Source organism: Sciurus vulgaris (genome assembly GCF_902686455.1).
Source record: "Sciurus vulgaris genome assembly, chromosome: 2".
Lineage (NCBI taxonomy): Eukaryota > Metazoa > Chordata > Mammalia > Rodentia > Sciuridae > Sciurus > Sciurus vulgaris.
The window spans coordinates 14,036,599-14,063,543 of record NC_136462.1 but is presented as its reverse complement, the minus strand read 5'-3'; the positions used below and the strand labels follow the sequence as shown (position 1 = coordinate 14,063,543).

The following is a 26,945-nucleotide window of genomic DNA, read 5'->3' as shown; positions in this document are numbered from 1 at the left end:
TGGATGCAGGCTTTCTTGCCTAGACAAGGCCACCTCTGCAGATCTCCTGCTCCACCCAGCATCAGGGCAGCCTTAGGCAGGAGGTACCAGGGAGGGTGCTTTAAATCTAACAGGGGGTATCTTTTCATCCTATGATTGGGACTTGCTATGTCTGTCTAGATGAAAGAGGCCACATGAGGGAAGGCTGGATGTGGGCTGGGCTCACCTCAAGAGAGCGGCCAGTCTGGAGGTTCCAGGTGCTTATGGGTTTGGGGATAGGGCAGACATACACACAGGACCACCTTTTTCATCTACCTTCACCCATTCTAACTTCTTTCAAAGTCCCTTGCTATCTTGGTCTACAGAGCCAGGTCTATACCAGCTCCATGGGTCACATACTCGCACATGACCTCAGTCTGTTTGGGTCTTACTAAAAGTATGTTAGTGAGGATCCCTTGTCCCTGGGGCCTTTTCTAATCTGTTCTTTCCACTGCTGCTGAACGTCCAGCTCCAGAGGCAAGGAGGGAAAGATACTGCCAGGGGTGAGGAGAGGAGGCTTAGAGATAAGAGATGTGATTCTTTTATAGGCCGCTGGGTTGGTCTCTGGTAAACATCCATGGTCCTGTCCGTCTGCATGGAGCCACCCCTGCCCCCCTGCCCAGTGACACTGGAGGACCATATATAGTTAGTATCTGCTAGAAATGTTCCTGGGTATGGTGGGCTGAATTGTGGCTTCCAGATAGCCAGGTCTTGGTTCTTGGAAATGATAAACGTTTTCTTAGAAGGAAAAGGGAACTTTGTAGTTGTGATTAAGGATCAGAACACAGGGAGATTATCCTGGATTATCTAGATGACTTTAAATCTAATCATAAATGTCCTTATAAGAGGGCAGCAGGAGGAGACTTGATAAGTGCAGAAGAGGAAGGAATGGGTTCTCCTCCAGTGCCTCCAGAGGGAGCACAGTCCTGCCAGCACCTTGATTTCAGCTTAGTAAAATGGACTTGAGATGTTTGGCTTTCAAAACTACAAGAGTATGAATTTCCTTTGTCTTATGACACCAGATTATGGCAATTTGTTATAGCAGCCACTGGAAACTAATACACTGGGTATCTCTTACCATCTTCTGAAACAGGTCCTTTGGAGGGGAAGCTCTATGATCTGCTTTTTGGACAAGTACCCAAATTCAAGCTGAAATGTGGCAACCATTTAGCTATGTGGTCTCTAAAGAGGCATGATCACTGCGGGGGTTGGGGGAGACAAAGCTCAATAATATAAATGGTATGGTACTGCACAGATGCAATTTATAAAAAAGTCAACGTACTTTAGGATGTGTGCTCTAAAACATTTTTTTACTAGTATGAATGGGTCAGTGCTTCCCAATCAAACTTTCTACAGTGATAGACATGTTCTATATATGAGCTATTTAATACAGTAGCTAGGTATGTTCTAGAGCACTGGAAATGTGGCTAACCCCATGGAAGAGCTAAATTCATAACTTAACTTTAATAAATCTAGATTTAAAGAGCCACAGCTGCTCCTGTGGTGGACAACACTGATAGAGCCTACTGTGAGCCACGCCTTCCCACTCGCTGGCATGGAAAAAGCAGGAAGGCAAGGGTGTGAGGATGTCTTCCTCACTGCGAGGTCCTCAGTCTCTAGAAGTGCCTAGTAGGTACTTGGTAAGTATTTGTCAAATGGGTGGATGGAAAAATGGAGGTGTGAATGCCTCTCCTGCAGAATTGTAGGAGAAAAGAGACTAAGACTGCATCTTGGTCAACTTCTTAGTTCACAGATGAGGACCCTCAGGCTCATGGAGGAGATCTTCTTTCTCAATCCATGTAGAAAGAGGTGGAAACAGGAGCTTGCACCCCTGAGTCCCACCTACCCTCTTCTCTCTTCACAACTGTCCCTCCTCGCTGCACTCCTACCCATTCCCAGAAGCCAGTCCCTAGGCTGCACACCACAAGGCCATTGCTAAAGATGGCGACGCTGCTCACCACTCCCTCTTACCCGCATATAGAATTCTCGACCCTCATTCCCAGATTTGATCTGGAAAATGTAATAGGCCCCAGGGTAGCGGGTCGTTGCTTGCATCTGGAAGATGTCAGCAGGAACGGAGCGTCCTGACACCACATCCATGTCCCGGAACAAGATGGTAAAGGGCTGGTCTCTGCAGCCAGGATTCTCAGCAGGACACATACAGCGGCTGGAGGGAAGAGAAGTCATGTAAGAGCTCAGTAAATCCTTCCCAGGTGCTGGCTGTGTCTGCTGAGGACACTGAAAGTGAAGCCACCGCATTTTTACCAGCAAATGGCATAACTGGGGAAGGTCTCCACCCCTGGCTCCAGTCTAAAGCTGCTCCAGCATGTAGCTGAGCCCTGTGTCCTTGAGAATAGTCAGCTCTGGCCATCAGATAGTCTGGCTACTAGAGGATGTAAATTAGATCTCTGGTTCTCAGAACACTGGAATATTCTCCAAGGCACTTTACACTTGTCCTGTTTTCAGGCAACAAAATGTGCTGATGGTCATGCAGTCCTTTACTTCCCGGTCAAGATGCTCATTCATACATTAAATTACAGAGATTGACAAGGACCCTTTCACACCCCACTGCATAGTGTGGAATATAATTGGATCTTTTCATTCAATAAACAAGAGCTCAGAATTTAACTATTTTCAACTCATGATATTAGACAATTTGGAAATCCAATGATAAATAAGATTTTGTTTTCTTTTTCCTTTTTGGGGGGAGGCAGGGAGGTGGGGGATGGGGAGGTATCAGAGATGGAACTCAGGGGCACTTGACCACTGAACCAAATCCCCAGCCCTATTTTTTTGTATTTTATTTAGACACAGGGTCTCACTGAGTTGCTTAGTACCTCATTTTTGCTGAGGCTGGCTTTGAATTTGTGATCCTCCTGCCTCAGCCTCCTGAGCCACTGGGATTACATGATAAATAAGATTTTAACCATAAGTAATTTACCTTCTAATAAAATAAGTAAATAAATCATAAATACAAATATCTCTAATATAAAATGACTAAAATACTAGTAGTAATATGTCCTAATATAAAAATCAGTGACTTTTATTAACAAGGGTGTATAGACATCCCTTAGCTCCCCTCTTCCATCTCTTATCTCATCCTTTTTAAAAATTTTTTTAAGTTGTAGAAGGACATAATACCTTTATTTTTATTTAATGTGGTGCTGAGGATCGAACCCAGTGCCTCACGCGCTAGGCAAGCGCTCTGCCACGGGGTCACAGCCCAGCCCTCTCACCTCACAGAGGAAGTCTGGAGACTTCCTCTGGGGGTCAGAGTTCACAGTAGGATGAGGGTATCTGCTGACACCTGCCTTGGTGGCCAGCAGCCTTGGTGGCCAGCATGGGGGGTCAGCATTGTTATTTTTCTGTCCCAAACTTACAATCTATCCACAAACCCTGCTGGTTCTACTTCCAAAATAGACCCAAATCCAACGGCTTCTCACCAGCTCATGTCACTGCCACGGTTGTCCAGGCTACCATCCACTCACCTGATTAGGAGGCAATGGCCTCCTAATAGGTGCCCTTTGTCAAACATAGATCAGGTTAGGTCTCCCTCGCCTAAGATGCTTCTGTGGTCACCCATTGCCACTTGAATAAACACCAAATGCTCACTCTAGCCTCTGTGACCCCAAAGGGTCCAGCTTCTGCCCACTTCTCTGATGTCCTCTAGGGCCACTGTCCAGGACTCATGGGGCTGCAGTGACTCGAACGTCTCCCGCCCCGGTATGCACAGAGGTGACTCTCGCCTGCAGCCCTGGCACTTGCAGTTCCCTGTGCTCTTCCACTCGGTTAGCTAACGTGGACTCATCCTCCCAGCCCAGCCCAGCCCAGCCCAGAGGTCATTTCCTCACCGGGCCTGTGGACCGCCGGGTCTCGACTGGATCCAACCCACCTTCTTTTTGTAAATTTCCATTCTTTCTGTTGGCAAAACTCATCCCAATCTACTTCTGTGACGATTTGCTTAACATCCCTCTCCATAGACTCTAAGCTCCCAAAGAGCAAAACCCAAAGCACCCAGCACACCGCAGGAGCCCGCCAAGGGTTCCCCAGCAAGGACATACAAAGAGTGTTCAAAGGATCATTTTTTAAGACTGCATCAAAATTGCCAAGTCAAAATATCCCTGGTGCCAAAAGGCCACATTAAAATGTCACGTGCCACGTAGAAAATAATTGTCTCCTACAAGAACTTTGGAGGAGGGAATGATGCCTCTCAGCTGAGGAGGGTCACAAAGCTCTTGGAGAGGGGTCTTGGGCAAGATCTGAAGTGTGACCTGGCCACGTGGACAGAGGGAATGCCTTCCACTCAGCAGGACCTGAGGACCCGTGGGCACAAGACGGGGAGGCTGGACATGCTGGACGTGGGCCACAGTGGCACAGGACACCTGGGCAGGAAGGGGGCTGGCGGGGCAGACGGAGGCAGTCACCCAGTGTTTTCAGCATCATGGCTGAAACTTCACGGACAACACCAGCTCATGCTGCCTGTTGAACGGGACAAGTGCCTGGCCATAGACACACCAGAAAAAAAACAGGAACAGAAGCCAGCAAGAGCCGCCTGAAGCTCTGATCAAGTACCAAGGGCCCTTGAACCAGCAGTCAGAAAGCTCTGTTGTTCTAAAGGGTTGCTTAGAAGCACGGCTCTAGGGAACAGGCAAAGACACCCCTGAGGGACCTGCTGATCCTGGCTTTGTCCTCTCCTCTGCCCATTTTCCAATTTAGGGGAAGCACCCATGTAAGGTATGAATTTCTGGAGATAGAGGGCAGGATGGTATGTCTGGTCCATCCCTTGACCTCCAGGGTGAAGGCTTGAAGTTGCTCAAGGATAGAAACTGTAGCTGAATGGAAGAGTGGAGAGCAAAAGATGTACAGGCACTTGTGCATGTACGGGCATAGGTTGAGGAGGTACCCAGATGGACCAGTAGGGCTAAAAGAAAAGGAAACGGAACTCACAGAACATCAGGGCAGGGAAACACGGCCCAGGGGACTCACCTTGTTGAAGCTCTTTCTTTAATTTTCTCCTTGACACTAATGTTCACCATTTGGCAATTTAGTAATGTGCTGACCATTATGACTACAGAAACTTAACTACACAAGCTAAGAACTCTCTAGAAAAATTTCCTGCACCTCACTACTCACAGAGCAGACCAGGAGCAGGAAGCCTTTGTTTTTTCTGGGAGTGTGTCTGAGAGGCAGAATCATGGGCCCCACCGCACACCCCCTGCATGAGCCTGCACCCAGACAAGGTCCCCAGGAGGAGCTTCTTTGAGCTGCATTTGAGAAGCCTGCAAGTCCTGTGTCTCCAGAACACAGTCACGAAAGGGGAAAGGAGGTTCGTGAACCCTGCTGCCTGGTTGGCATTCTAGAGAATCTTCACATAGCTCTGGCACAAGTGGGGGACTGGTAGAGCACAGTGCTGTGTGTGCACACACATGCATTGACAAGCACACATGAGACACCTGCTGCCTATTATGGCAGTATCTCGGGATGGGAGCACAGGCTAGGCGGTGGGCTCTGGCCAGTGCACTCTCCCTCACAGGATACTGCCAACCTCCTGGACCACACCCCTCCCGATATTTCCACTTCCAAAGGGGACGCCATGACTTACTTATCACTGATCTGCAGATAATGTTCCTCACAGCGGATGGGGTCTATGCATTTGAAGCCCCCTTGCAAATTGTAGCAAGTCTGCAGCAAGGTGCATGTATGATTTCGGTGCTCACATTCGTTGATATCTGCAATGCAGGTAGACAGGTTGGCCCTGGGTCACATGTATAGAGGCAGGGGACCTGGTCTTACTATGGAGTGGCACTATCCAATATGGCAGCCTCTGCCCCACAGGGCTACTCACTGGGCACTTGACATGTGGCTAGCCTGAACTAAGATGTATTATAAGACACGCACACTGGATTTCTATGACTTAGTACAATAAAGGACACAAAATATCATTAATTTTTATATTGACTACATGTCAAAATGATAAGGTTCTGGAACAACCACATAAAATGTAGTATTTTACCTGTTTCTTTTTATGCCTTTAATGTGGCTACTAGAAAATGTAGTTTCACAAGTGACTCACATTTGTAGCTCACATGATATTTTTATTGCCCAACACCCCTGTGGGGAGTTCTTGCTTAATACTAGGAAAAGACAGGCTCAAGGAGGTTAATAATGGGTCAGTCACTCCTGCACGAACCACCAGTAGGTAGTGGGGACTGGAAATCAAGCCAAGCTGGCAATCCGAGAAGACCCAGCCCTTCAATGGCTGGGGGTCTGAACCCTTCAAGGGTCCTAGGAGACAAGGGCATTAGGTATCCCAGCACCCATTCTCTAAGAAATCAGTAAAGGAAATTGAGCAGGCCACCCTCCAGACCACATGAGAAAGCCTGAGCCCTGGTCCCTGGGCAGGGGCAGGTCACAGGAAGTCCTGGTTAGGTTTGGAGCACCGTTCAGAAGGGCTGCAGAGAAATCTACATGGCAAGGCAGAAACCAGACCTTACAGGGTGCCACCTAGATCTGCAGAATTCATTACAGAAGCATGAGTTGGGCCCATGTCCTAGTCAAAGGATCTGTCACAGGGCCCAGAGAGAAGGAGGCACCAGTCCAGGATTCCGCCCAGAGTTCCACTCTGGGATCCACCAACGCCTACTCACACCCTCACTCCTGCCACCTTCCTGAAGCTGCACAGGAACCCCCAGGTGAAGGTGTCCAGGTGACCCCTGAGTCAGCCCCAGTCAAGCCCCTCTGGATGGTCTTACCCTGGCAGCTTCGGTTGTCATCTAGCAGGATGTAGCCTGGAGGGCAGGAGCAGAAGTATGTGCCCGGCTGGTTCACACACTCATGTTGGCAGAGGAACTCAGAAAAGCTGCACTCGTCCATATCTGGGGGTGACAAGTTACACCTGCTGTCTATTATGGCAGTATCTAGGGATGGGAGTTTATGGTCATCTACTTCAACTCCCCCACTCTACCCGTAGACACAACAGCTTTATTGTCGTGTAGTTGTTGTCAATTCACTTCTTGAATACTTCTGGTGCTGGGGAACTCACTACCTACTGAGAATGTCCACTGATATTAGACAGCTCTGATTGCTAGAAATTAGCAATTAGCAAGCTGAAATCCATCTCCATCAAGCTTCCAACAGGTTCTGGTCTGGCTCAGCCACACCATCCACTGTTTTCTGAGTCACTTTTGCCCTGCAGGTGTATCCATATGAACCTCCATTTCCACCTTGCTCAAGGGGCTGAGATTTGCTTGCCTGATGGGGTTTTCCAGGTCCAGAGCTCTTCCCCAGGACTTCAAAAACATTCACTGGACCTGGCCTACCAGACAGGATACTTAGCAGTTCCAACTCCCCTCTCCCTTCCAAGTGAAAGAACAATATTATTCCTAAAATCACAATTAAGAGGGACATATCCAGAAAACCAGGGGTGACAGTGATATTAAAACCTCATGTATCAAGCTGGGTATAGTGATGGGCACTTGTAGTCCCAGCTACTGGGGAGCTTGGGACTGGAGGATCTCTTGAGCCCAGGAGTAAAAGGTCAGCCTGGGCAGCATAGCAAGAGCCAGTCTCAAAACAAACAGCAACAACAGACAAAAAACTCCCTTGAAAGAGAATACCCTAGGGAGCCTAAGGTGGGCAGGACTACATTTTCTGTGGCCTGTGTGCCTCAGGTGCTCCCAGGGACAGGGACAGAGCAGCCTCCAGCCTGCTTGGGACCAGCCTGGACTGGGCCACCCTGGGCTGCAGAGGAGGGGCGTGGGGAGGGATGCTGCCCACGTGACATCGCCACTGGTCCAGCAGCCCATGCAGAAGCAGGTCCTCCAGAGAAGCCAACTCTTCATCACACACAGAGTTTGGCAGCTGGACACCCATTTGCGCCTCATTCAACAAGCCCGCCAAAGAAAACATGTTTTTCTTGCATTTGTTGTTTCCCGAAAACTTGCTTTCACTAGTTTCCCATGTGACATGTCCTCGGATTACTCTGTAACTCACAGATCGCTGGTGGCTCAGATCACCCAGATGGGGTGTCGGCACAAATAAGGCCTCTGCTCTGCTCCACCGTGAGGGAATTCCGCCTAATGCCTCTCGCATCGGAGAAGAAAAGCTCTCTCCCATCTCTCTCAGCCCTCTTCCGAGATGGGTGATGAGCCAGCAGCTCTGGGATGCTGACTTGAAAACTTATAGTGGGCTCCAAGCTCCAGTTACATCTGCTTCCGCCAGCCCCCGCCCCCGCCCCCGGGGGGGCCCTACAAAGACAGCCCCAGATCTGTTCCCAGTCCATCATCCCAGAGTGTCCTTGTTCTGTGATGTTTGTAGGTGCCCTTCACACCTCTATTGGATGTAGTAGTGAATCCTGTCAATTCCTGAGATTCACTAGGTATGTGCCAAGCTCCAGCTTAGGGGCTTCCCAGGCCTTGAAGTCCCCACCTTGACCTTGTAAAGGAGGTGTTATTCATGCCAATGTTTCTCAGAAGAAAAACTGAGGCTTGCAGAGAGGTTAGGTAACTTGACCAAGCTCACAGATCATGAGTTAATAGGAAAGCTGGAATTCCAACCCAGCCAGCTTCCAGATCCTAAGCTGGTAAACATGATGTCGTCATGTCCTCCCGAGCAGTTATGTTCAGGACTTTCAGTCAGTGAATCTGGGGAGCCCTGAGGTTGTGATAATTCCCCAAGCAGGGTTAGCTCCAGTGCAGACAGGGAGGGTAACCCCCACCCTTGACTCCCGCTGGGTGGGAGGGGCCGTGACCAACCCCACTCACTTATCTCTGGGTGTGCAAGTCCCAGACCTCAAGAGGAACTGTGGCTCCGCCCTCTACTGACAAGCTGGAATACAGCCGAGTTTCTGGCAGGGAGTACACATTAGGCCATTTTCACTCCTCCACGGGAAACCCTACCATGGTTTCCAGGATTAGTATGGCTTAGAAAATTCCCCGGGGGTGGGGGGGGGGCGGGGAAGACAAGGGGACAAGGATAGGAAGGAGCTGGTGCTGCGTGGAGAGGCCATGCAACTATGCCAGCACAGAGAGGCTAACAGAGACCAGTGACATGGAGAAGCACAGAAAAACAGGAAGTTTACAACAGTCAAAGCTTACACTAAGGCTTATGGGAAAGACGGCATCATGGTGAACCTGGAAGAAGAATTGGCCATTTTGGGTAAAGTGAGTCAACTGAAAATTCTTGGCCAAACCAGCAAGGATTTGAATGAACTCCTTGAGAAACCAAAAGTCTCTGACGTTTACTTAGGGAAGCTTAATTAACAGATAAAGACACTTCAGTGCACCCATTTGCCTAATTCTGACTCTGTGGGGTGCTTGGTTGATTTTTTAACAAAGGAGGAAACTGAGGCTTAGGAAGTGCTGTGGCCACAGAAAGCAGTAAACAACAGAGGCAGAATTTGGCCTCAGCTCCGTCTGGCTCCAGAGTCCCTCCACCACACTGCCGTTGCAGATGGTCAATAAATATCTGTGGATTTGCAAGGAATTCTGGAGAAACAAATAATCCCATCTCGTACTGCTCAACTTTCCACACCTCTTAGTTCCTTGGCGCTGATTTCCCAAAAAGTGCCAGGGGGGATTGAAATGTAGGAAGAGAGTGGCCTTTCATGGCTGAGAGTGTTTTATTTCTGTTTCTGGGACTGATATTTAATCAGTTTAAGGCTCTCTGTAACTGCCTGCAGTGGCTCTGATTTTCCTGGCCCTGGGGAGAGGTGCTCATTTGTTTTGGGAGGCTCTGTCCCTAGGACACTCCAGCCCTAGCTGAAGTTATCAAACAAGGCTCATTCACAGCCTGGGTCAGTTCCTGTTACAACAAAACCCAGGATCAGGAACCACAGGACAAAAAGATTTCACACCCCAGTATATGGCCCACTTATTTTGAAAAGTACAGTGAAGCATTATTAAGCTGGACTTTGTTAATTCACAACTGTTGACGATGGTGAAAGTGGATGAAATAGTTTAAGTCAACATTTAAAAAACAGGTGGGGCAGGGAGACAGTATGAGAGAGAGAGAGAAAGAGAGAGAGAAAGAGAGAGAGAGGTGCATGGTTCTGTGAGAGAGGCTAAAGAGAAAATACAAGATGTAGTCTCTATTCTTAAGGAGTTAATCTAGTAATAGTTTTCTAACTATCTGGACATTAAAATTTAACTTTCTGGGAGAAAAAGAGGAGGTTAATGAGAAAATTATAGTAGAGTCAACAAACTAGATGAGCAAAGAATCATAGCTCCTCGGGCTTGAAAGGACTTTATAAAAGACCAGTTAAGCTACCACACCTAGGATCTCACACCTAGGATCTCACAACAGATGGCTAAGATTCCATTCATGCAGCACTCCAGTTTGTCATAGGCTCGGGAACCAACTGTTGCATGCCTACTGTGTGCTACCCTCAGAGCTGGACACTGATTATACACAGAGCTTTCAGAAGTTCTCAAAGCATGTGCACTCACATACATGAGCTTGGTCATTCAAAGTCCCCCCCTGATGAGATATGCCATCATTCCTGGGTCAATGTCCTCTGTAAATCTGTGCTGGCCCTAGGACTCAGGTCAGTGCTGTGTGAGGACAGTTTACTCTCAGACCAAATGGGCAAGTTAGGGGGCTCCTCTCCCTCACCAAACCCCCTCATGCCTAGACGGGAGGTCTGCTGACTTCTGTGTTAGGAGTCAGATGACAAAGAAGGTGAGGCTCTCCCCCACCTCTTAGGAAGTGACTCATCTCTGTTTTGTGTGGCTGTAGAAATGTCCCCAACTGAATGAGTCCAGGAAATGAGAGGAAACACCTGTGAAGGAAGCCTTTCCCCCTCCACCCTCCCCACCTGGCCCCTAGAACAGGTGGAAGGCTCAATGTCAGGCCCATTACCACTGCAATGAACACCATCGTCCTCGAGTTCATATCCCGGGTCACAGCGGCAGATGAAAGAGCCATATGTATTGACGCAGGTTTGCACGCAGGGATTCTCAGTTGCACACTCGTTCACATCTGCGGAAAGCCAAAGGACATCACTGACCATTGGTACAGCAGAACACAGGCACCAATCAAGTGGAAAAATGTGCCAGCAACAAAATCTCCTATTGGCAGGACACCAGAGCCACAGGCACCAAGGACCTCGTTCAGAGACGTGTCTGACCACAATGGCAGACCCCAGGGTTCACCATCTGCATGCCTCTTCTGGGGTCACAGGCAGGAAAGGGGGAAATGTGTACACACTCACACTGCATCTGCCACTGGCCGAGTTTCCAGCTGAGAGATGTTCTATCCACTTCAAAAGTCCAGTTAAACCTCTTAAGACTCTGAACAGAGACTGAGTGTTTTCCGAGGTAAAGGCTTCACGGTGAATTTGAGGGGCTTTGCTTAAAGGGGAGGACAGCTTCCTGCTGTCCTTGGAGTTCACAAAGGAAAAATAAATAAGTGAACAGATGTGTAGGAGGGTCCAGGGAGATCCTGGCCTCCCCTGGTGCCATTGGGAGGTTGGAGTTTCTTCACCCGGGGTGGGATGAGACCAGACAGGAAATGTCCATACGGCTAAGCCACTGGGTGCGAGTCAGACAGGCCAGTGCTGGTGTGTTTAAGGGCTGGCAGCCCCAGCTACTGGCCAGACACTGGCCACATGGAGACAAATGAGCTCAATCCTCCTTCCGTGGCCAGCAGCTGCTTCTGAGCAGGCCCAGAAGGAGCCCACCCCTGGGGCCCTCACTGCCCTTCCCTAACAGCCTTTCCAGTTGCCCTTCTGTATCTTCTGAGAGCAGACAGCACCCCGCTCTGCCCTGCTGGACAGGAAGGCTGGGCCCTGGGTTTTCCTCTCAACTCTGCCACCACCTGGCTGCCTGACTTGGGCCAAGTGCCTTCGTCTTTCTGAACCTCAACTTCCTCATCTGTGAAACAGAGTCACCTACATCTGCCTGCCACCTCAGTAAAGCTACTGTTGGGGTTCACTGAAGATGAACAGTCATGATGATGCTTTGAGGGGACAAAGCGCTTGTGAACACACAGCACGAGCCGCCTGTGGGCCCGCTGATGCAACACCTGGTGCCTGCGTCCAGGCCTGAGAGCTGTGCCGGCTGCCTCATCACAACGCTGGATTCGGCTCTGCCAGGTGTCACAAACGCGTCCCTGAGAGGGCTGAAGGAGACATGTGACTTTGGGCTCTGCTGTGCAGCACTGCTCCTCAGAAGGTCCTGGCTCGGTGCACTGGGCCAGGCTCTGAAGGAAAGCCGGGGCTGGCACCTCCAGGCCCAGCCTTGGCACCAGCAGCCGGTATCTGCCCTAAGCAGCTTATGGCAGCAGCAAGGGAACCAGGCGCCATCTCCAGGCTCATGGGGGCAGGAAGAACCTCTGCTCCGCCAGCTTCCCAACCTCATGACCACTTCCGCTGTCAGAGGACAGCGACCCCTCCCTTGAGAGGAATGCAGCGGAGACTTTGTGGAACAATTAGCAGAACCAGCTTTGGAGGAGAGCCCTACACAGAGCCCAAGACCAGACCCTTGAACTCTTATGCCTTCCTGTTTACCCAGTGATTTAGATACGATTAAACTAATGGAGACATAATATCCTCCACTAGCTGGCCGAGAGCCTGCCAGCCAGTGCTCCCTGGAATGGTGTGACAAGGAAATGGCCCTGTGAAGCCTGGTGGCCTGTTCCAGACAAAGACCTCATTCTGCGTCTCTGGCGCAGTCTCCGCCCTGGACCATGCTGCTGCCAGGGCCTGGAGGCCCGGTTGGGGGCTGGGGCAGGGAGCCGGGGGCCAGGGCAGAACTTGCGCTAATTCCTTGGGTCTTAAGTCCTCCATTTACTTCCTGAGCAGAGGAGGCCTTTCTGATGGAAATCGCGATAGACCATAGACGTGTAGCTTGCTTTTCTTACTTATCAGTATTTGAAGTGTGAGAACCAGAAAGTGCCTTTGTTTCATTCTGATTTGGGGAATGCCCAGGAGTGGAGAAAGCACCCTCACCCACCCCTGAACTCTTTGCAGAGTAACAGGCCTCCTTAACTCGCAAAAGCCCTGCAGCATGCGAGTGGCTCTATTTTGTACTTCATCAGGGGTCAGGTCCCTGAGCAAGCCTCTTTGGGTCTCAGGAATTGAACACAGGCTACAGGACAGGTGAGAAATTTCCTGATTCGGTGAGAAAGCCTGCAAGGCCACTTCTGGCTATCAGACACAGAAAGAAAAGCAAGTCCAGGACCGCCTGAGCTCCTATTGTGGTTACTTCCTTCACAATATCCAGAACTTTGTGAGCTCTTTCACATAACCTCTGTTCAGGTCTCAGGTTTCTATAAGCAATGGGGAGGGGGTGGGTGACAAGGGACGGGAATACACTTTAACAACAGTGTTTCGCAGACATAAACTGTCAGGCTCTGAAGAAGACTGCTTCTAGTGTTTCACGCTGTGTCCAAGTTGTCATGCACGTCACATACCTTGGCAAGATCTTCCATCCTCATTGAGGGTAAAACCTGGGTTGCATGTACAAGAATAGGATCCAGGAACATTCGCACAGAGCTGCTGGCAGTAACCATAGCGACATTCATCAATGTCTAGAAACAGAGACGCAAGCGAGGTGAGACAGGTTCTTCTCACGGGGGCCATCCCCAGCATAGCATCACTGCCAGCTCTCCTGGCGAGGGACCAGGAAGGGAAGCAAGGGGGCCTGATGCTAAGCGTCCCCACTGAGTGTCAGGAGGGGATTCTCTCTGGATGACAAGGCTCCATCTCCCTACAATCTTCCACCTCCCCAAATCATCCCAGTCCCACGAATACCTGAGTCAACCCTGAAAGCTGCAGAAGAAAAGTTCTGCTTTGAGTGCAATATTGGGGCTTATCCAACTCTAAGATTTAACTAAGATTCATGCACCATTAAGATTCAACTCTAAGATTCCATATGAACTTTCCACTGTCCAGACAAGTTAGCCTGATGTGTAAGAAGAATGCACAGCATTGCTCCACTGGACATGTTGCCAGCTCCATTAACAATGAACAGGTCCACCTGTCAGGAACAGGAGCCAGTGCAGACCAGAACAAGCCGGGTAGTGCAAGAGCGGGACCTATGAATCCAGTAACACAAAGGTGCTGGAGTTCACTTTGGCTCTGTCCTCCTTGAACCAGGCAGACATAAAAACTCTGAATAAACACACCTCTTCCAAGCCATGGCTGACCTTTCCAGGGAAAGCAGCCACACTGTGCTGAATGGATCCTTTCAGCGGAGCTGGGCACTATGACCCCCGGTAACATGCACCAACCCACGGGGAGTCCGATGTCAGTGGGAAAGCACTTCACAACATCCCGGGTTGATGGGACAATGGCCATAGGACAGGGTGTCTTGGATGGAATCACCAGCCTGCAGGAGGAGGCAATGTCCTCACCTATATCAACTCCTGCTGGGACCAGCTGGTTTGACTGTAGTGGTGACTGGTTCTTATCTCATCCCCACATCCCCCCAAACTGACCACGTTCCCTCTATGGTACCCCAGTTCCTCTGAAACCAGTGTCCACCCCTGGGCTCTGGCAGTCTGCTCAGAACCTAGACCCTGTGCCCAGTTTCTACTACCTCCTGCCAAGAAGGACTCCAGCGCCCCAGCCCCTCTCAATGCCTTACCTAATTTTCATCCCTTATCAGAGTCTGGACCCTGCCTTGGGATTTCTTTTCACTTGAGTCCCAGATACTTCTAACCTGGCCCACCCCACTACAGCCTGAGTGCCGAGCAGCAATTGCTAGGAAAGCCCATTGGTTTGTATCAATGCTGGTCCTGACCTCTTCCCAAGGTAGTTGGGCCTATTGCCAAGGCCCAGGGAGGTAGCAGAGACCCCAAGGGCACTAAGAGGAAAAGCAGCCCCCGCCAAAGCCAAGCCAAAGGTGCACAGAAGGGGCAGCAGGCTGCTGTGGAACTTGCATTTGGAGAGAAAAGCGTCTGGTCAAAGGAAAGCATGAGTCCTGCAAGACAGCTAGGAAAGTCCTCACGTCAGACGTCAAGAGCAAGAGGGCTGCTCCAGGCCTCGCCCCAGGCCTCCACCAGCATCCCTCCCAAACTTCCTGCTCTGTGGAAGAGAACAACCCTCCCAGGGAGAGGAATGTCCCAGTTGCTGGCACCTTTCAGACCAGGGGAGTTTCTAGCCCTAAGGTCTCCATAGCGGGGCGCATAGCTTGGGTTCTCCTAACACACCTTGTGCTGAATTAAAAATAGAAAGGAAAAAAAAAATTGGCTTGTGAAGCAGGAGACTTAGATATTAAACCCAACTCACTTTAACTTTGTCCAAAATGTTCCTCCTCTTTGAGTCTGTCTCCAGCTCTATAAAAGTTGGATGACATAATAACTAACATCCCTTCCAGCTCTGAAATTCTACATATTAAGTTCCTGTACAAATAACTCCTTCTCACTGATCTACTTATGTTCAGATCAGTAGCATCAAATTTTCCACTGGCACAGAGGGTGGTTTAGATGCATGAGACTGTCATTGATCAATGCCCACTTATACCAGCTCTTCTGTGCAGGCCTGGAAAGAGGGCCATGCCAGTCCAGGCTGGCTTATCAGGCTTCCAGGATGCGTCAGACGGTCGTGAGAGCCGACCCCACCGCAGCCTCCACCAAGAGAGACTTGGAAAGCAGCACTTCCTTTGACTTTTCTCTTGGCTTCCATGATGTTGTTTGAATGCGTTCTCAGCCCCTTCAGGACTGACTTTCAGGCAACAGAATAATGTCTTAGAGAATTTAAACTGGCAGGACTTTTTCAGGAAAATGCAACATAGAAATCACACCCTAGAAGAAGAAATTGAAGTGACAGCTAGAGATTACTATGGATTCATTCACTTGGCTCAATGAAGATCTAGAGGAGAGGAAAGGAAAATCGCCCTCCAATAAAAATAAACAGAAGGATCACATAGCAGATGCCAATGACAAGGGACAAAATTCTCCATCAGGGATGAGTAAATCCTTCAGTGTAAAAAGACACCACAGCTGGTGGGGTGGGCATGGCCGGGGCAGTGGTGACAGGGTGTTGGAAGGTGATGTCTGATCAGAATCTGCAGATCATCTAAGACTTGGAACGATGGTGTGACTCAGGAAAAGTATTCCCTTGGCTTGGTATTATTTTTAACTAGGACAGGATAACTCACTTCTATCACTTCCTGACCTAGATACAAACTTCCTGAAGGCAGGAAGCAGGGCTTGGTCAGGTCCAACTTGAGCCCTTAAAATGCATCAAAATATAAGAAGAAGCTATAACAAGAAGCTGGGCACGATGGTGCACACCTGTGATCCCCACTACTCAGTGGCTGAGGTGGGAGGACGGCTGGAGCCCAAGAGTTTACCAGCCTGGGTAACAGAGCGGGACCCTGCCTCAAACAAAAACAAACAAACAAACAAAGAATCCTATAATAATGACATGAGAGTGATGGTGACAACTGATTTTGAGAGTGGCAAGGACTGGGGACAGCTCTGTGTTAGAGCACTTGTCTGGCATGTCCCAGGCCCTGGGTTCAATTCCCAGCACCACAAATAAAAGAAAGCAAGTATACCAACTCAGAAGCCTTCCACCTCTGGCGCAGGGAAAAGCCCACGACCCTCAGGACTCCCACCACGCCACATCCCACCAGATCCTTGGTGGTCATCAACCCCGGCTTCCCTGCGGGCCCCGGCCAGCCGTTACCTAAGCACTGGCCCTCCAGCAGCCAGTAGCCGTCTGTGCAGGAACAGGTGTAGCCTCCCTCCGTGTTGATGCAGATCTGCGTCGGGTTGCACTGGTGGGAATCTGTGGCACACTCGTCCACATCTGCAACACAGAAGCATTCCACACATGTCACCTATACCTTTCTATGAGCCCTGGTGCCCCCAGAGGTACCAGGTGCTTGCTGGATGAGGCAGATGGCAGGAGATAATGCCGCAGGGTTGCACCCAAGGACATGGATGCATCTCCCTGGACAGACACCTCGAGGAGACACTGGTCTCTGAGTGAAGGGGCAGAGCTCGTCCACAGAGTGGATGGTGAGAAGTGGCCAGGAAGGGAGGACATAACCTCCGGCCCCTTTTGCCATCCTCTGCCATAGCTCTCTGAAGGGATGCCACTTCGACCACAACCAGTGCTGGTGTAGAAAGGCACCTGTATTCGGCGAACCCATCATGTGCAGCAGGGGCCTGCTGTGCTCCTACTGCACAGGACTCTGAGAGTCACCACCGTGGACAAGACAGAAGTCCAGTCAATGTTTTCTGCCAACAGAATCTGCTAGTGCAGTTCCTCAATCCTGTTCGGCCAGGAAAGCCTTTCAGCTGGACTCCTGCCCCTTCCCAGAGCCCTGCAGCTGCCCGCAGAGCTCCTGGGCTGACCGGGAGTGAAGGCGCTCATTTCTCCCCAGGTGCCTGGGATGTTTGGTACAGGCTCTGTGCACGGTCCAAGTTCAAAACTTGGTTTAAACTAAAATATCTTCCTTACTCCCTCTCTCCCTGCTCTGCACCTGAGTGGAGGGCACCCCCGGATCCTAAGATGGGAGCTCCAGATGCCATGTGCTCACTTTGACCTAAAGAGGAGACTTCACCTCACATCTGTATACTGACTCACTCCCCGCAGTCCACAGAGGGCCTGCATCTGCTGGCCCAGCTCCACTGTTCTTCTACACCATCAGTCCTGCGCTCACCTGCCCACACCTGCCTGCACCTCCCTGTCGCCCTCCATTACTGCAGCAGGGTCTGCTCCTCTGTGCTCCTTCCACCTCCTCCAAATGTACCATTGGAAGGAACATTAAAGGCTGCAATGGACTGTGTGCTGTGCCCAACACTTGTTTGTTACTGTATTGTTTCCCACAGACCTTTGAGGGCGGCTCATGATCCCATTTTACAGATGAGAAAACTGAGCCAAGAGATCTAATAAGCTCCAAGCCAAGAGCTGAGCTCAGGCCTCTCTGCCTGTCTGACTCCAAGTCCACTTGGTGCTGGGAAGACAGAGGGACCACACAGGTTCAGAGGAGACTGGCAGAGCACGCAGAGCAGAGAGGACCAAACTTTTGCTGCCTTTTCTTCAGGCCACCTCACAAATCATCCGCCTGCTGACACTGCAGGGTTGCCGACTTGAACCCCAACCATCTGTGTGGCTTCTGTACATACGTGTGGTGGGAATGAGGTGTCCAGGACCCAAAAGCGTGAGCTTCTTGAGCCAGAGCCCTGTGGAGCCCAGCGCTCTGCACCGGTCACAACTGGGGGAGACCTCGGACTAGGCAAGGGACGGTCCCTTAGAGCAGAGTGATGCGACATCCAGCACCAATCAAGCCCCCACGCCACAGTGACCGAGTCTGTGCCCTGGTGGAGCCAACCTTCTCTCCTCCAAACATGGACAGCCTCCAAGGGCCTGTGCCACCCGATGCGCTGACTTCGTGCAGACGTGAGGCCGAGCCCCAGTGAGTGTTCCACTGTGGGAACTCTGGCCCAGCCTTCGCATCCCTTCCAGCCCGGCTCTGCCCACCAAGCCAAGCCTCCCAGGGGACCCGGTGAATAATACTTGGCGGTGGGCCGCTCCTGCCCCAATCTATATGGAAGCCTATGACAATAAATAATGCCACTATCGGCTGGTGCATATTTACATTTTCCCAGCGGGGAGTGATGGATGGCAATTGTACCCTGAGAACTACACTGCCTGAGGAATTTCTGCTCTTTTTCCTGCCTGGAGGGGAACGCAGGCTGAGGAGACCAGGGCGGGTTAGGAACTGTTGGAGAACAGCAGTGACGACGGGAAGCTCCCAAGTCTCTGTGTTTGTGGGACTTAGGGCACTCACAACAGCCACAGAAACCAAGTACACGTAAGTGGACAGACTGGGCTCAGAAAGGCCCATGTGTGTACACACACACACTCACACACATGCACACACGCAAAGCATTCAGGCCTAGAAACAAAATCGCCAAGGTTCACTTCTGCAAACACGCTCCTTGTTTCTTGAACTACGGAAAGCACTCCATTCATTACACCTCAGTTCTGTCAATGTGCACACAAAAAGTCAACATTTTAATTGTCGTTACGCATTTATACAGAACTGTTGATATATTTTGGGAACTCAATAAGTCCCTGGAATTTTTTGAACTCATATTCCCAAAACACGCCTGGGAAGCATTCAGTTAGCTATTGAATGAATGAACCCATGAACGACCGAGATCACCGAAGCCCCCCACAGTCTTTCCAGTCTACACGCTGCCAGCATGCACCACCCCAAACTACTGTCAGCTCACACACCTGACGGAGCTCAGACCGGCCATGTTCACACTGCGGGTGTCCACACGGGGCGGAAAGCCACAACACGCATTCCAGCTCTCAGCTGAATTGCTTACATTAAATACATTTGACTTAAATAACAGAAGGAAAATACATTGAACCACTCCAAGGACATTCTTTGGCAGGGCCTCCTTTTCTGCATCAGTGGAAAAGTACAAGTTATGGCAACCTGAGCAAGCGTCATTATCCTCACGCGCAAACCGCGGCTGTTATTTCCTTTCCTGTGTGACAGCAAGAGTCTCTCAAGAGAAAAGAAAGCTGGGTGCATTCCCTCGTCTATCCATTCATTCACTCATTCATTCTTTATGCTCTACAGGGGCTGCATGGGTATCCTTCCAAATCTCCAGGCCATCCAGGAGAGCCGGCATCAAGCATAGTTCCTCCTGCTGGGACTTCACCAGGTGTCCTTCTGGGCCCCAGCAACTGTCTGGACACATGGGGGATTTGTCACAGTACCCATAGATTTTTCTCCCCAGGTGAGGTAATGTCTATTTGCTGTTCAGGTGACCAGCACCCTTGCAACTCAAGGGAAGCACTCATTGAATTTTCCAGAATATAGAAAAGCCCATTGTTGTCCAGGAGGAAGACCCATGAAATGTGCTCTGCACTATCACTCCCTCCCTCAGATGTCCCCAGAGTGGCCTTCTCAATCTCAAACAACTGCTCTCATGAAAATCACAGAGACCAGTCCATATCATCTCCTTGACGACTTCCCAGGGGGCCACAGGCAAAGGCGGGTTCCTAGGCCCAGGACAGCAGGCCACGCTGAGGGACACTCATTTACGATTTCATCCCACTAGCTAGGCCTCATGTCCCCAGTAAGACAGCAGACTTCACGTGGCCAAGGGGGCTGAGGAGGTGTGACTGAAGCGCTGTCCTTTGGGCAGGTGTGCTAAAAGAATAAAGGACTGCCTGTCTTCAAGTCTGGTCTAAATGTCATGGAGGCACCAGATGGAAGAACCGGCCTTGGGACATCACAATGCACCTATCCAGCTATTCTGAGGAAAATAAAACAAACAGAATCTTCCTTCCATTCATACTCAAGAGATAACACAAGAAGGGACCACAGCCTCAAGCCACTGCAAGTTTTAGAACCTGCAGCCAAAGCCAGGGCTGATTGGCAAACCCCAGTTAGAATCTGAAGTTCTCCAGTGAGAATTGTGCTATTAGTTAATTGCCATTTATGCCTTGCCCTTGGGAGTGGGCTGCTTTCCTGAAAACACCATGCACCCATATAAAACGACTTCAAGTGTGATCTTACGTTAACTCTCAGTTACGACATAATAATCTCCATAGGTAGGCACAGCAGACTTAATGTACTGCCACTAATAGGCATTAATATGTTTGAATACCAGTGACACGGATATGCACACCGACTGTTTTTTATATTTGAAGGTACATATCATACCTACATGAAATCACATTTCAACATTTATTCCTGAGCGTTAAAGAGAAAATACTTAGACTGGCTTCATAACAAATCCTAACTAAAATAAAATGTTCATTAAAACTGTACTAAGCACTAATGGCTCCCTGTGCCCATAATGAGAAGTTGCTAGGCCACCTCCTAGTACCACATTTTAAGAGGGGAAAAAGGACTGGGGAGATAGCTCGGTCGGTAGGGTGCTTGCCTTGTAAGCACAAGGCCCTGGGTTCGATCCCCAGCACCAAAAAAAGGGGGAAAAATGCCAGAGGGATGAGACCTCCCCAGAAAAGGTGACGGGAGGAAACGAACAAGAAACAAGAACTTTGGGAGCAGGTGGGACTGCGTGGGAATCCAGGTTCCTAACTGAGGTGGAACAGATGCCTTCACCTCTCAAATCCTTAAGCATCCTGCCAGATAGGGCGAAGGCAGCCTGCCTCACAGGATGCCATGAGAGCCTGTATGTCACCAGGCGCAAGGGTCCCCTCATTGCTGCCGGGCACGTAGTAGGTGCCTCGGAAATATGAATTTCTTCCCTAGTGAGGTGCTGTTCCCAGCAGCTGTGGAAGACAGGGGAAGCTTGGCTTCTGCCTCCTGCAGTTTGTTCCAGAATTTTCCAAAGGCACAAGACCACAGCACGGGGGCTTGGTGGGCTATACTGCATGGTTAGTTCTGTGGTTCGACCACAGCCAAAGCCAGGGGCTTCTCCCGCTCAAGTCCCAGCCTCAGGGTGGGAGATCAGGACACAAGGTGACAAAAGACAAAGACAGGGTCCATGCCTTGAAAGTGGGGTCTCACTTCTACCTGTGAGCTCTGGCATCTGTGGGCCCACCTGTGATTCTAGAATTATTGGCATCCAAAGACATAAAGGTCCAAGTGTCTTGCCGAACTCCACAGCCCTGCGTTCAACCTCTACGCAGTCTCTGATTCTGCCCTTTTTCTGCATTTGTGTGCGCCAACTGCATGAACAAGCAAGCACTGACTTGGGGAGCCCGGGCCTATAACCACGGTCAAATGTCTGTTCTTGTGCGAACAGTCCCGGGCCAACGGGGAGCATTCTCACTTGGTGACACCAGGAGAAGTTGTCCAAAAGCCCTAGGAAAAGGACACCTTTCCAAGGCCTCCACTCTTCCTTTTTTAGACATGGCAAAAATAATTTCCTTAGTAGTAAATTTTTACCCAGTGAAGCAACATGTTTTCCTGGCCCGTTTTAGTCCCTGCCTTGTTCAGGCTAATGGGGCTTGATAAGAAAGAAGAAAATAACAATGCCACATTCCTTGCCTCCAAGTGAAGCCAGGTGCGGCCCGGCTGCTGGGCTGGGTTGGGGCCATTTTTCAGCCAGACGAGCCCAGCCAAGGCGGAGAGCTACACGGGGCCCACTTCCCAAACACCTGCTCAATTAAAGATCTCAGCGTTAGAGAACTCACTGGTTGAATTCCTAGGACATCTGCACTCCATGTGTCTTGGGGTCTTGAGTGATCATTAGCAATCAGATTTTTGTGTGTTCATAGGGCTCGATATTAAGCATGGAATACCAAAGCTTGCTCATTTTGTGCCTTTCATTAGGCAACAAATATGTGGTCCATTTTCCAAACCCCACCCCCCAAATTTCTTCCCTCTTGGATGAAACCAGCTGGAATCCAGGATCCAATCACTCAGTGGATTCTATTTTTCTATCTCTAAAGTGAGCACTTGGAGGGATGTTCTGAAAGACCCCAGTTAGCTATGATCTTCTACAAACTGCAAATGAGAATCACATTGTTTGGTTCTTGGGTAATGATTTTCATCCACAAAGTGCTTAGTAAACATCAGCGACTCTAGCTGCTTTCAAACTGGGCAGTGACTTGGCCAAGACTGGGCATTCAACTCTTGCCAATGCATGAATGGCCACTGCCATGGGGGAGGGGGAAGCACATGTCTCTTCCTGAACATCAAGTATCAAGATGTCCTGAGAGCAAGGGGTCAAGGCTGGGGACTGGCAATTCAGACCTTTTTTTTTTTTTTTTTTTTTTTTTATGGACACAAAACTTAGGCCATTATTGTACTATAAAGCAAACAGACATGGAGCTCAAATTAGATTTCCATTTCCTAAAATGCTTGCTGTTTGTCCATCAACAGAGTACATTTTGAATCTATGTGAGCCAGTGGTTTCCAGACCTAGCAATCAAACAGAATCATTTGACTGTATCAGAATGCCTGGGGTTGAGGCTCAGCAGGCTATATTATTTTAAAGTTACCTAAATGAATCCCATGTGAAACCATCTCTGGAACTCACTACTAGACCAGTATTTTTCAGTATTTTTAAAGTGCACATGAATCAGTAGGAATTTTGTTAAAATACAGATCCTCATTCAGCAGAATCTGCATTTCTAATAATCCCCCAGGTGTTTCCTGGGGCCCAGGCTGCTGACCTAGGGACCACACTTCATGAAACATGCTGGACTCTTCTGAGTGATGTTTGGCTCTTTATCTATATAGTGTGTTAGAATAGCCTGCTGCCCTGCTTCTTGAAACGGATTGTGTTGAATGAGCCACCTGTCACTTTTCCACCCTTGTCTTCAGAGACCACAGGTTTCCAGGATGGGTGTCGTGAGAGTCTTTCCCAAACATCCTCAGGACCTGCTCTCACCTCTCCTCCCAGGTTCGGGGTGGTCCCTCTTGCTTGTTCAGCAGCCTCTGCGGTGCCCCCACGCCCTTCTCTGTGTACAGCGCGGGTTTTCCCAGCTCACCCTCCAGCTCCTGGGGCGCAGGGCATGGCAGGCATTTATTTTCTCACAGTCCTGGAGGCTGGAAATCTAAGATCAGGGTACCAGCAGGTCGGGTACCTGGGGAGGCCCTCACATGGCGGAGAGGGAGCTCAGGACTCTTTGCCCCATTTTCAGGGCACCAATCTCCTCACAGTGACCAGTGACCTCATCCAAACATCATCATCTTCCAGCGGCCCCATCACTTAATCCTGTCACAGTGGAATAGAAATGGGGCTGGGAGGGGTCAAGCATTCTTGGCGACATGGTGCCCTGGTGGAGGGTGTGGCTTCCTTTTTCCCCCCGCAAGATGCTTGACACCCAGACAAGAAAGAGCTTCATTCTCAGCAACCACACAAGAGGAACATCAGGGAAGGAAAAAGACACTTCCCAGCCTGGAAACAGGCACCGACCAGACCTCGTTCGGCACAACCAGAGAATCCAATCTACTTTCCATCTGGGCCAAATCCCGCGGCCTGGTGCTGGCCGTGGGAACGCCCAGCTGTACAAATCCTCCCGAGGGACTGCTCAGATAATGAAAGCTGCAGGTGTGCTCTTCCCACTCTGGGTCAGAAGACCCCGCTGCCACCTCTGGGTCCCTCACAGACTGGCATGCCATTGACCTTGTGCACGGCCTCCTCGCCACTAAGGGAACTGCCGTGCCCTGCGCCCCAGGAGCTGGAGGGTGAGCCGGGAAAACCCGCGCTGTACACAGAGAAGGGCGTGGGGGCACCGCAGAGGCTGCAGAACAAGCAAGAGGGACCACCCCGAACCTGGGAGGAGAGGTGAGAGCAGGTCCTGAGGATGTTTGGGAAAGACTCTCACGACACCCATCCTGGAAACCTGCGGTCTCTGAAGACAAGGGTGGAAAAGTGACAGGTGGCTCTTTCAACACAATCCGTTTCAAGAAGCGGGGCAGCAGGCTATTAAGAGAACACATGTTCCGCCCTGCGACCAACCCACTCTGCTGCCCTCCTCTCCCGTCCCCACCCTCCACCCTGGGAGGGTGCAAGGCCCCCTGTACTTCCTCTCTAGCACATCAGAGCATAGCTGTCCAGGTGGGACCTGTGGGGACATCTGTGGGGAGGACACAGGGGGAGCTACATGTCCCCAGATTCTAGAACTCAGAGCCACACCCACACATGCCCAGGGCTGAACCAGACACGCCCTGCTTCCCACCAGCCTTTGGACTTGGTAAGAGTTGACTTATATCACTTGAACCTCAAGTAAATATTTGAACCGAGTAAACACTTTCCAGGATTGTGTGTTTGCCCGGCAGGTGGAACGGGGGCTGCCCCTTCCACCTGGCTCTCTGGGGTCAGCAGCAGGCTCCTGGACTCCCTAGTGTGGAAGGCACTGCACCGGAGGCCAACCACCTGGCTGACCGGCCAGACCGCTCCAGCCCTCCCTCCTGCATGAAGGGCACAGGGCCGAGGCCCAAAGCCAACGACGCGTCTGTTCAGGGTTCATCAGTGCCACACGCATTATCCATGGGCTGACGGTGTTATAGGTTCTAGGGAACCAAAGATGAACAGCACGGGGGCCATGTCTGATCACAGTCTACTAGAGAACGTGCAAGGGCCAGACAATCCTCAGGCAGGGTGGTGGCATGTGGGGCACCCCCAGGAGGAGCAGGCTTCCTGGAGTAGAGACATCTGGGTGAAGCTGGAGGATTATGTGCAGAGACTGACATCATCCTCCAAAACCCATTCTCCCAACCACAACCTGGATTTCAGCTTCCCTCACAGTGAAGTGTGGCCATATGACTAAGTGATGGCCAGCAGGAAATAAGTAAAAGTAACGCATACAGCATTTGGCTATGAGAGTGCCATCTGCTCCAACCTCCTCTTCTACAACTGGGATGCAGATGTGATCGTGAGAGCTGGAGCAGCCACACTGTATCCAGAGAGGAAAAGTACGCACGGAGACATCCAACCCGCCCAGAACCACTGCCCTCTGGTCTGTAGCATGAAACAGAAATCAAAGTCTCTCCTCCCTTAACGAGGTAGTAAGGTCTCTCTGTTATAGCAGCTCTGTGCCCTGATCAAATGAGCAGGAGAGGAAGGTGGGGAGCAGCAAGCGCCCAGACCCAGCTGCCTGAGGCCCGCAGCACATTCAGAGCTAAGAGCAGTTTAACCTGAGTGAGTGATCAACACAAGAGATACCTGGGTGACAAGTAAGACTGGGGGGCTAGGTGGGAAGACCAGCAAGGGCATCGTGTACCAGGCTAAGGAGTCAGGAGGACGAGAAGGGACAAGAGGAGAGGGGAAGACACAAAAATACAGCTGTCCTCTCCCACATGTGGGAACTGGTCCTGGTTCCATTTTGGGAATCGCTTTCCTCACCGAGACATCCACAGAATCCTGTCCCTTTGCAGTTCCACTTCCCAGGTGATTCCATGCCCAGGCAGGGTGCAGAAGCACTGGGCTGGATGCTTTCTCAATCCTTCTCAGCTGTAGGACTCGCCACCTCAGCACCTCCTACCCGGCACACGTTCAGGGACTTGTCTGTGCACAGCTCTGGGCCGCCCAGGCGAGAGGGTCAAGAGGGCTTGAGTTTGTGTCCTGACCCATCCAGACTGACTTCCAGGATAAGCTCCGGGAAGTTCTGAAAGCAAGGGCGGGAGGGATCCTGGAAGCCTCATGGAGCTCTTTAAGGGACGTGGGATCCTGTTCAGCTCTCGGCTGTGCCAGACGCTGCTGGGAAGTGTGCAGGACCCAGGTGGGAATCTGGATCTGACTGAGGAGCCCACTGACCACCTGGTGATGGGCAGCATTGTGACTGGAGATAATCACTTCCCAGGAGTCTGAGGTAGAGACGGGGAAGGCAGAAGTGTGGTCGCAGGGGAAGTGCACTGGGTCGCTGTTCTTTTTTTTTTTTTTTTTTACTATTATTATTTTTAGTTTTCAATGGATCTTTTATTTAATTTATTTATTTATATGCGGTGCTGAGGATGGAACCCAGGGCCTCACACATGCCAGGCAAGCGCTCTGCCACTGAGCCACCACCCCAGCCTAGGCCAGCTCTTCTTAATTTGCTTTTTTACTATTAGAATTTCCTCTACTTCTCCCTACTAATGCTTATCAAAAAAGCGTGTATTAAAAACCAACTGGCAATTATAAAAAGACCCCTGATCCAACCCTCTAACGTCAAAGGATAAATCTGGGGTGACTCACCTTAAAGTGGTGTTTTTAGAAAATGATGGTTGTCAAACTGTTCCGATTGACAGGAACTCATCTAAACAAAACAATCACCTGGGAAGCCCCTGCCCCTGACTCGTTAGACTGGAATTCTTGGGAGGGGCCCAGGCATGGATTTACTGTGCAGCCCACCTGAGAACCACTGATCTAGCCCAATGGTGTGCTGAGAATCGTCTTGGAGATTTGTTTTCTTAAAAAAAAAAACAAAAAAACCAAAAAAAAAACCATAGAGTGCCTGATTCAGGAGGTCCAGGGAGAGACCCAGGAGTCAGCGTTTTTAATGGTGACCAAGGTGCTGCTGGTACAAACGTTCAAGCTTGCAG

The 26,945-nt window shown here is 50.3% G+C and overlaps 1 protein-coding gene across 2 annotated transcripts in view; it reads right to left on the bottom strand.

Moving 5' to 3' along the window:
• FBLN5 (fibulin 5) overlaps nt 1–26,945 on the bottom strand; it is a 69,245-nt gene that overhangs the window by 4,688 nt on the left and 37,612 nt on the right. For both annotated transcript variants that reach the window (XM_079127637.1, XM_079127636.1), the window contains exons 5-10: nt 16,652–16,774; nt 13,429–13,545; nt 10,876–10,995; nt 6,771–6,893; nt 5,621–5,747; nt 1,990–2,185 (exon numbers count right to left, since the gene is read on the bottom strand). In XM_079127637.1, the coding sequence (XP_078983763.1) occupies nt 1,990–2,185; nt 5,621–5,747; nt 6,771–6,893; nt 10,876–10,995; nt 13,429–13,545; nt 16,652–16,774 (806 nt within the window). The remainder of the gene's footprint in view (nt 1–1,989; nt 2,186–5,620; nt 5,748–6,770; nt 6,894–10,875; nt 10,996–13,428; nt 13,546–16,651; nt 16,775–26,945) is intronic.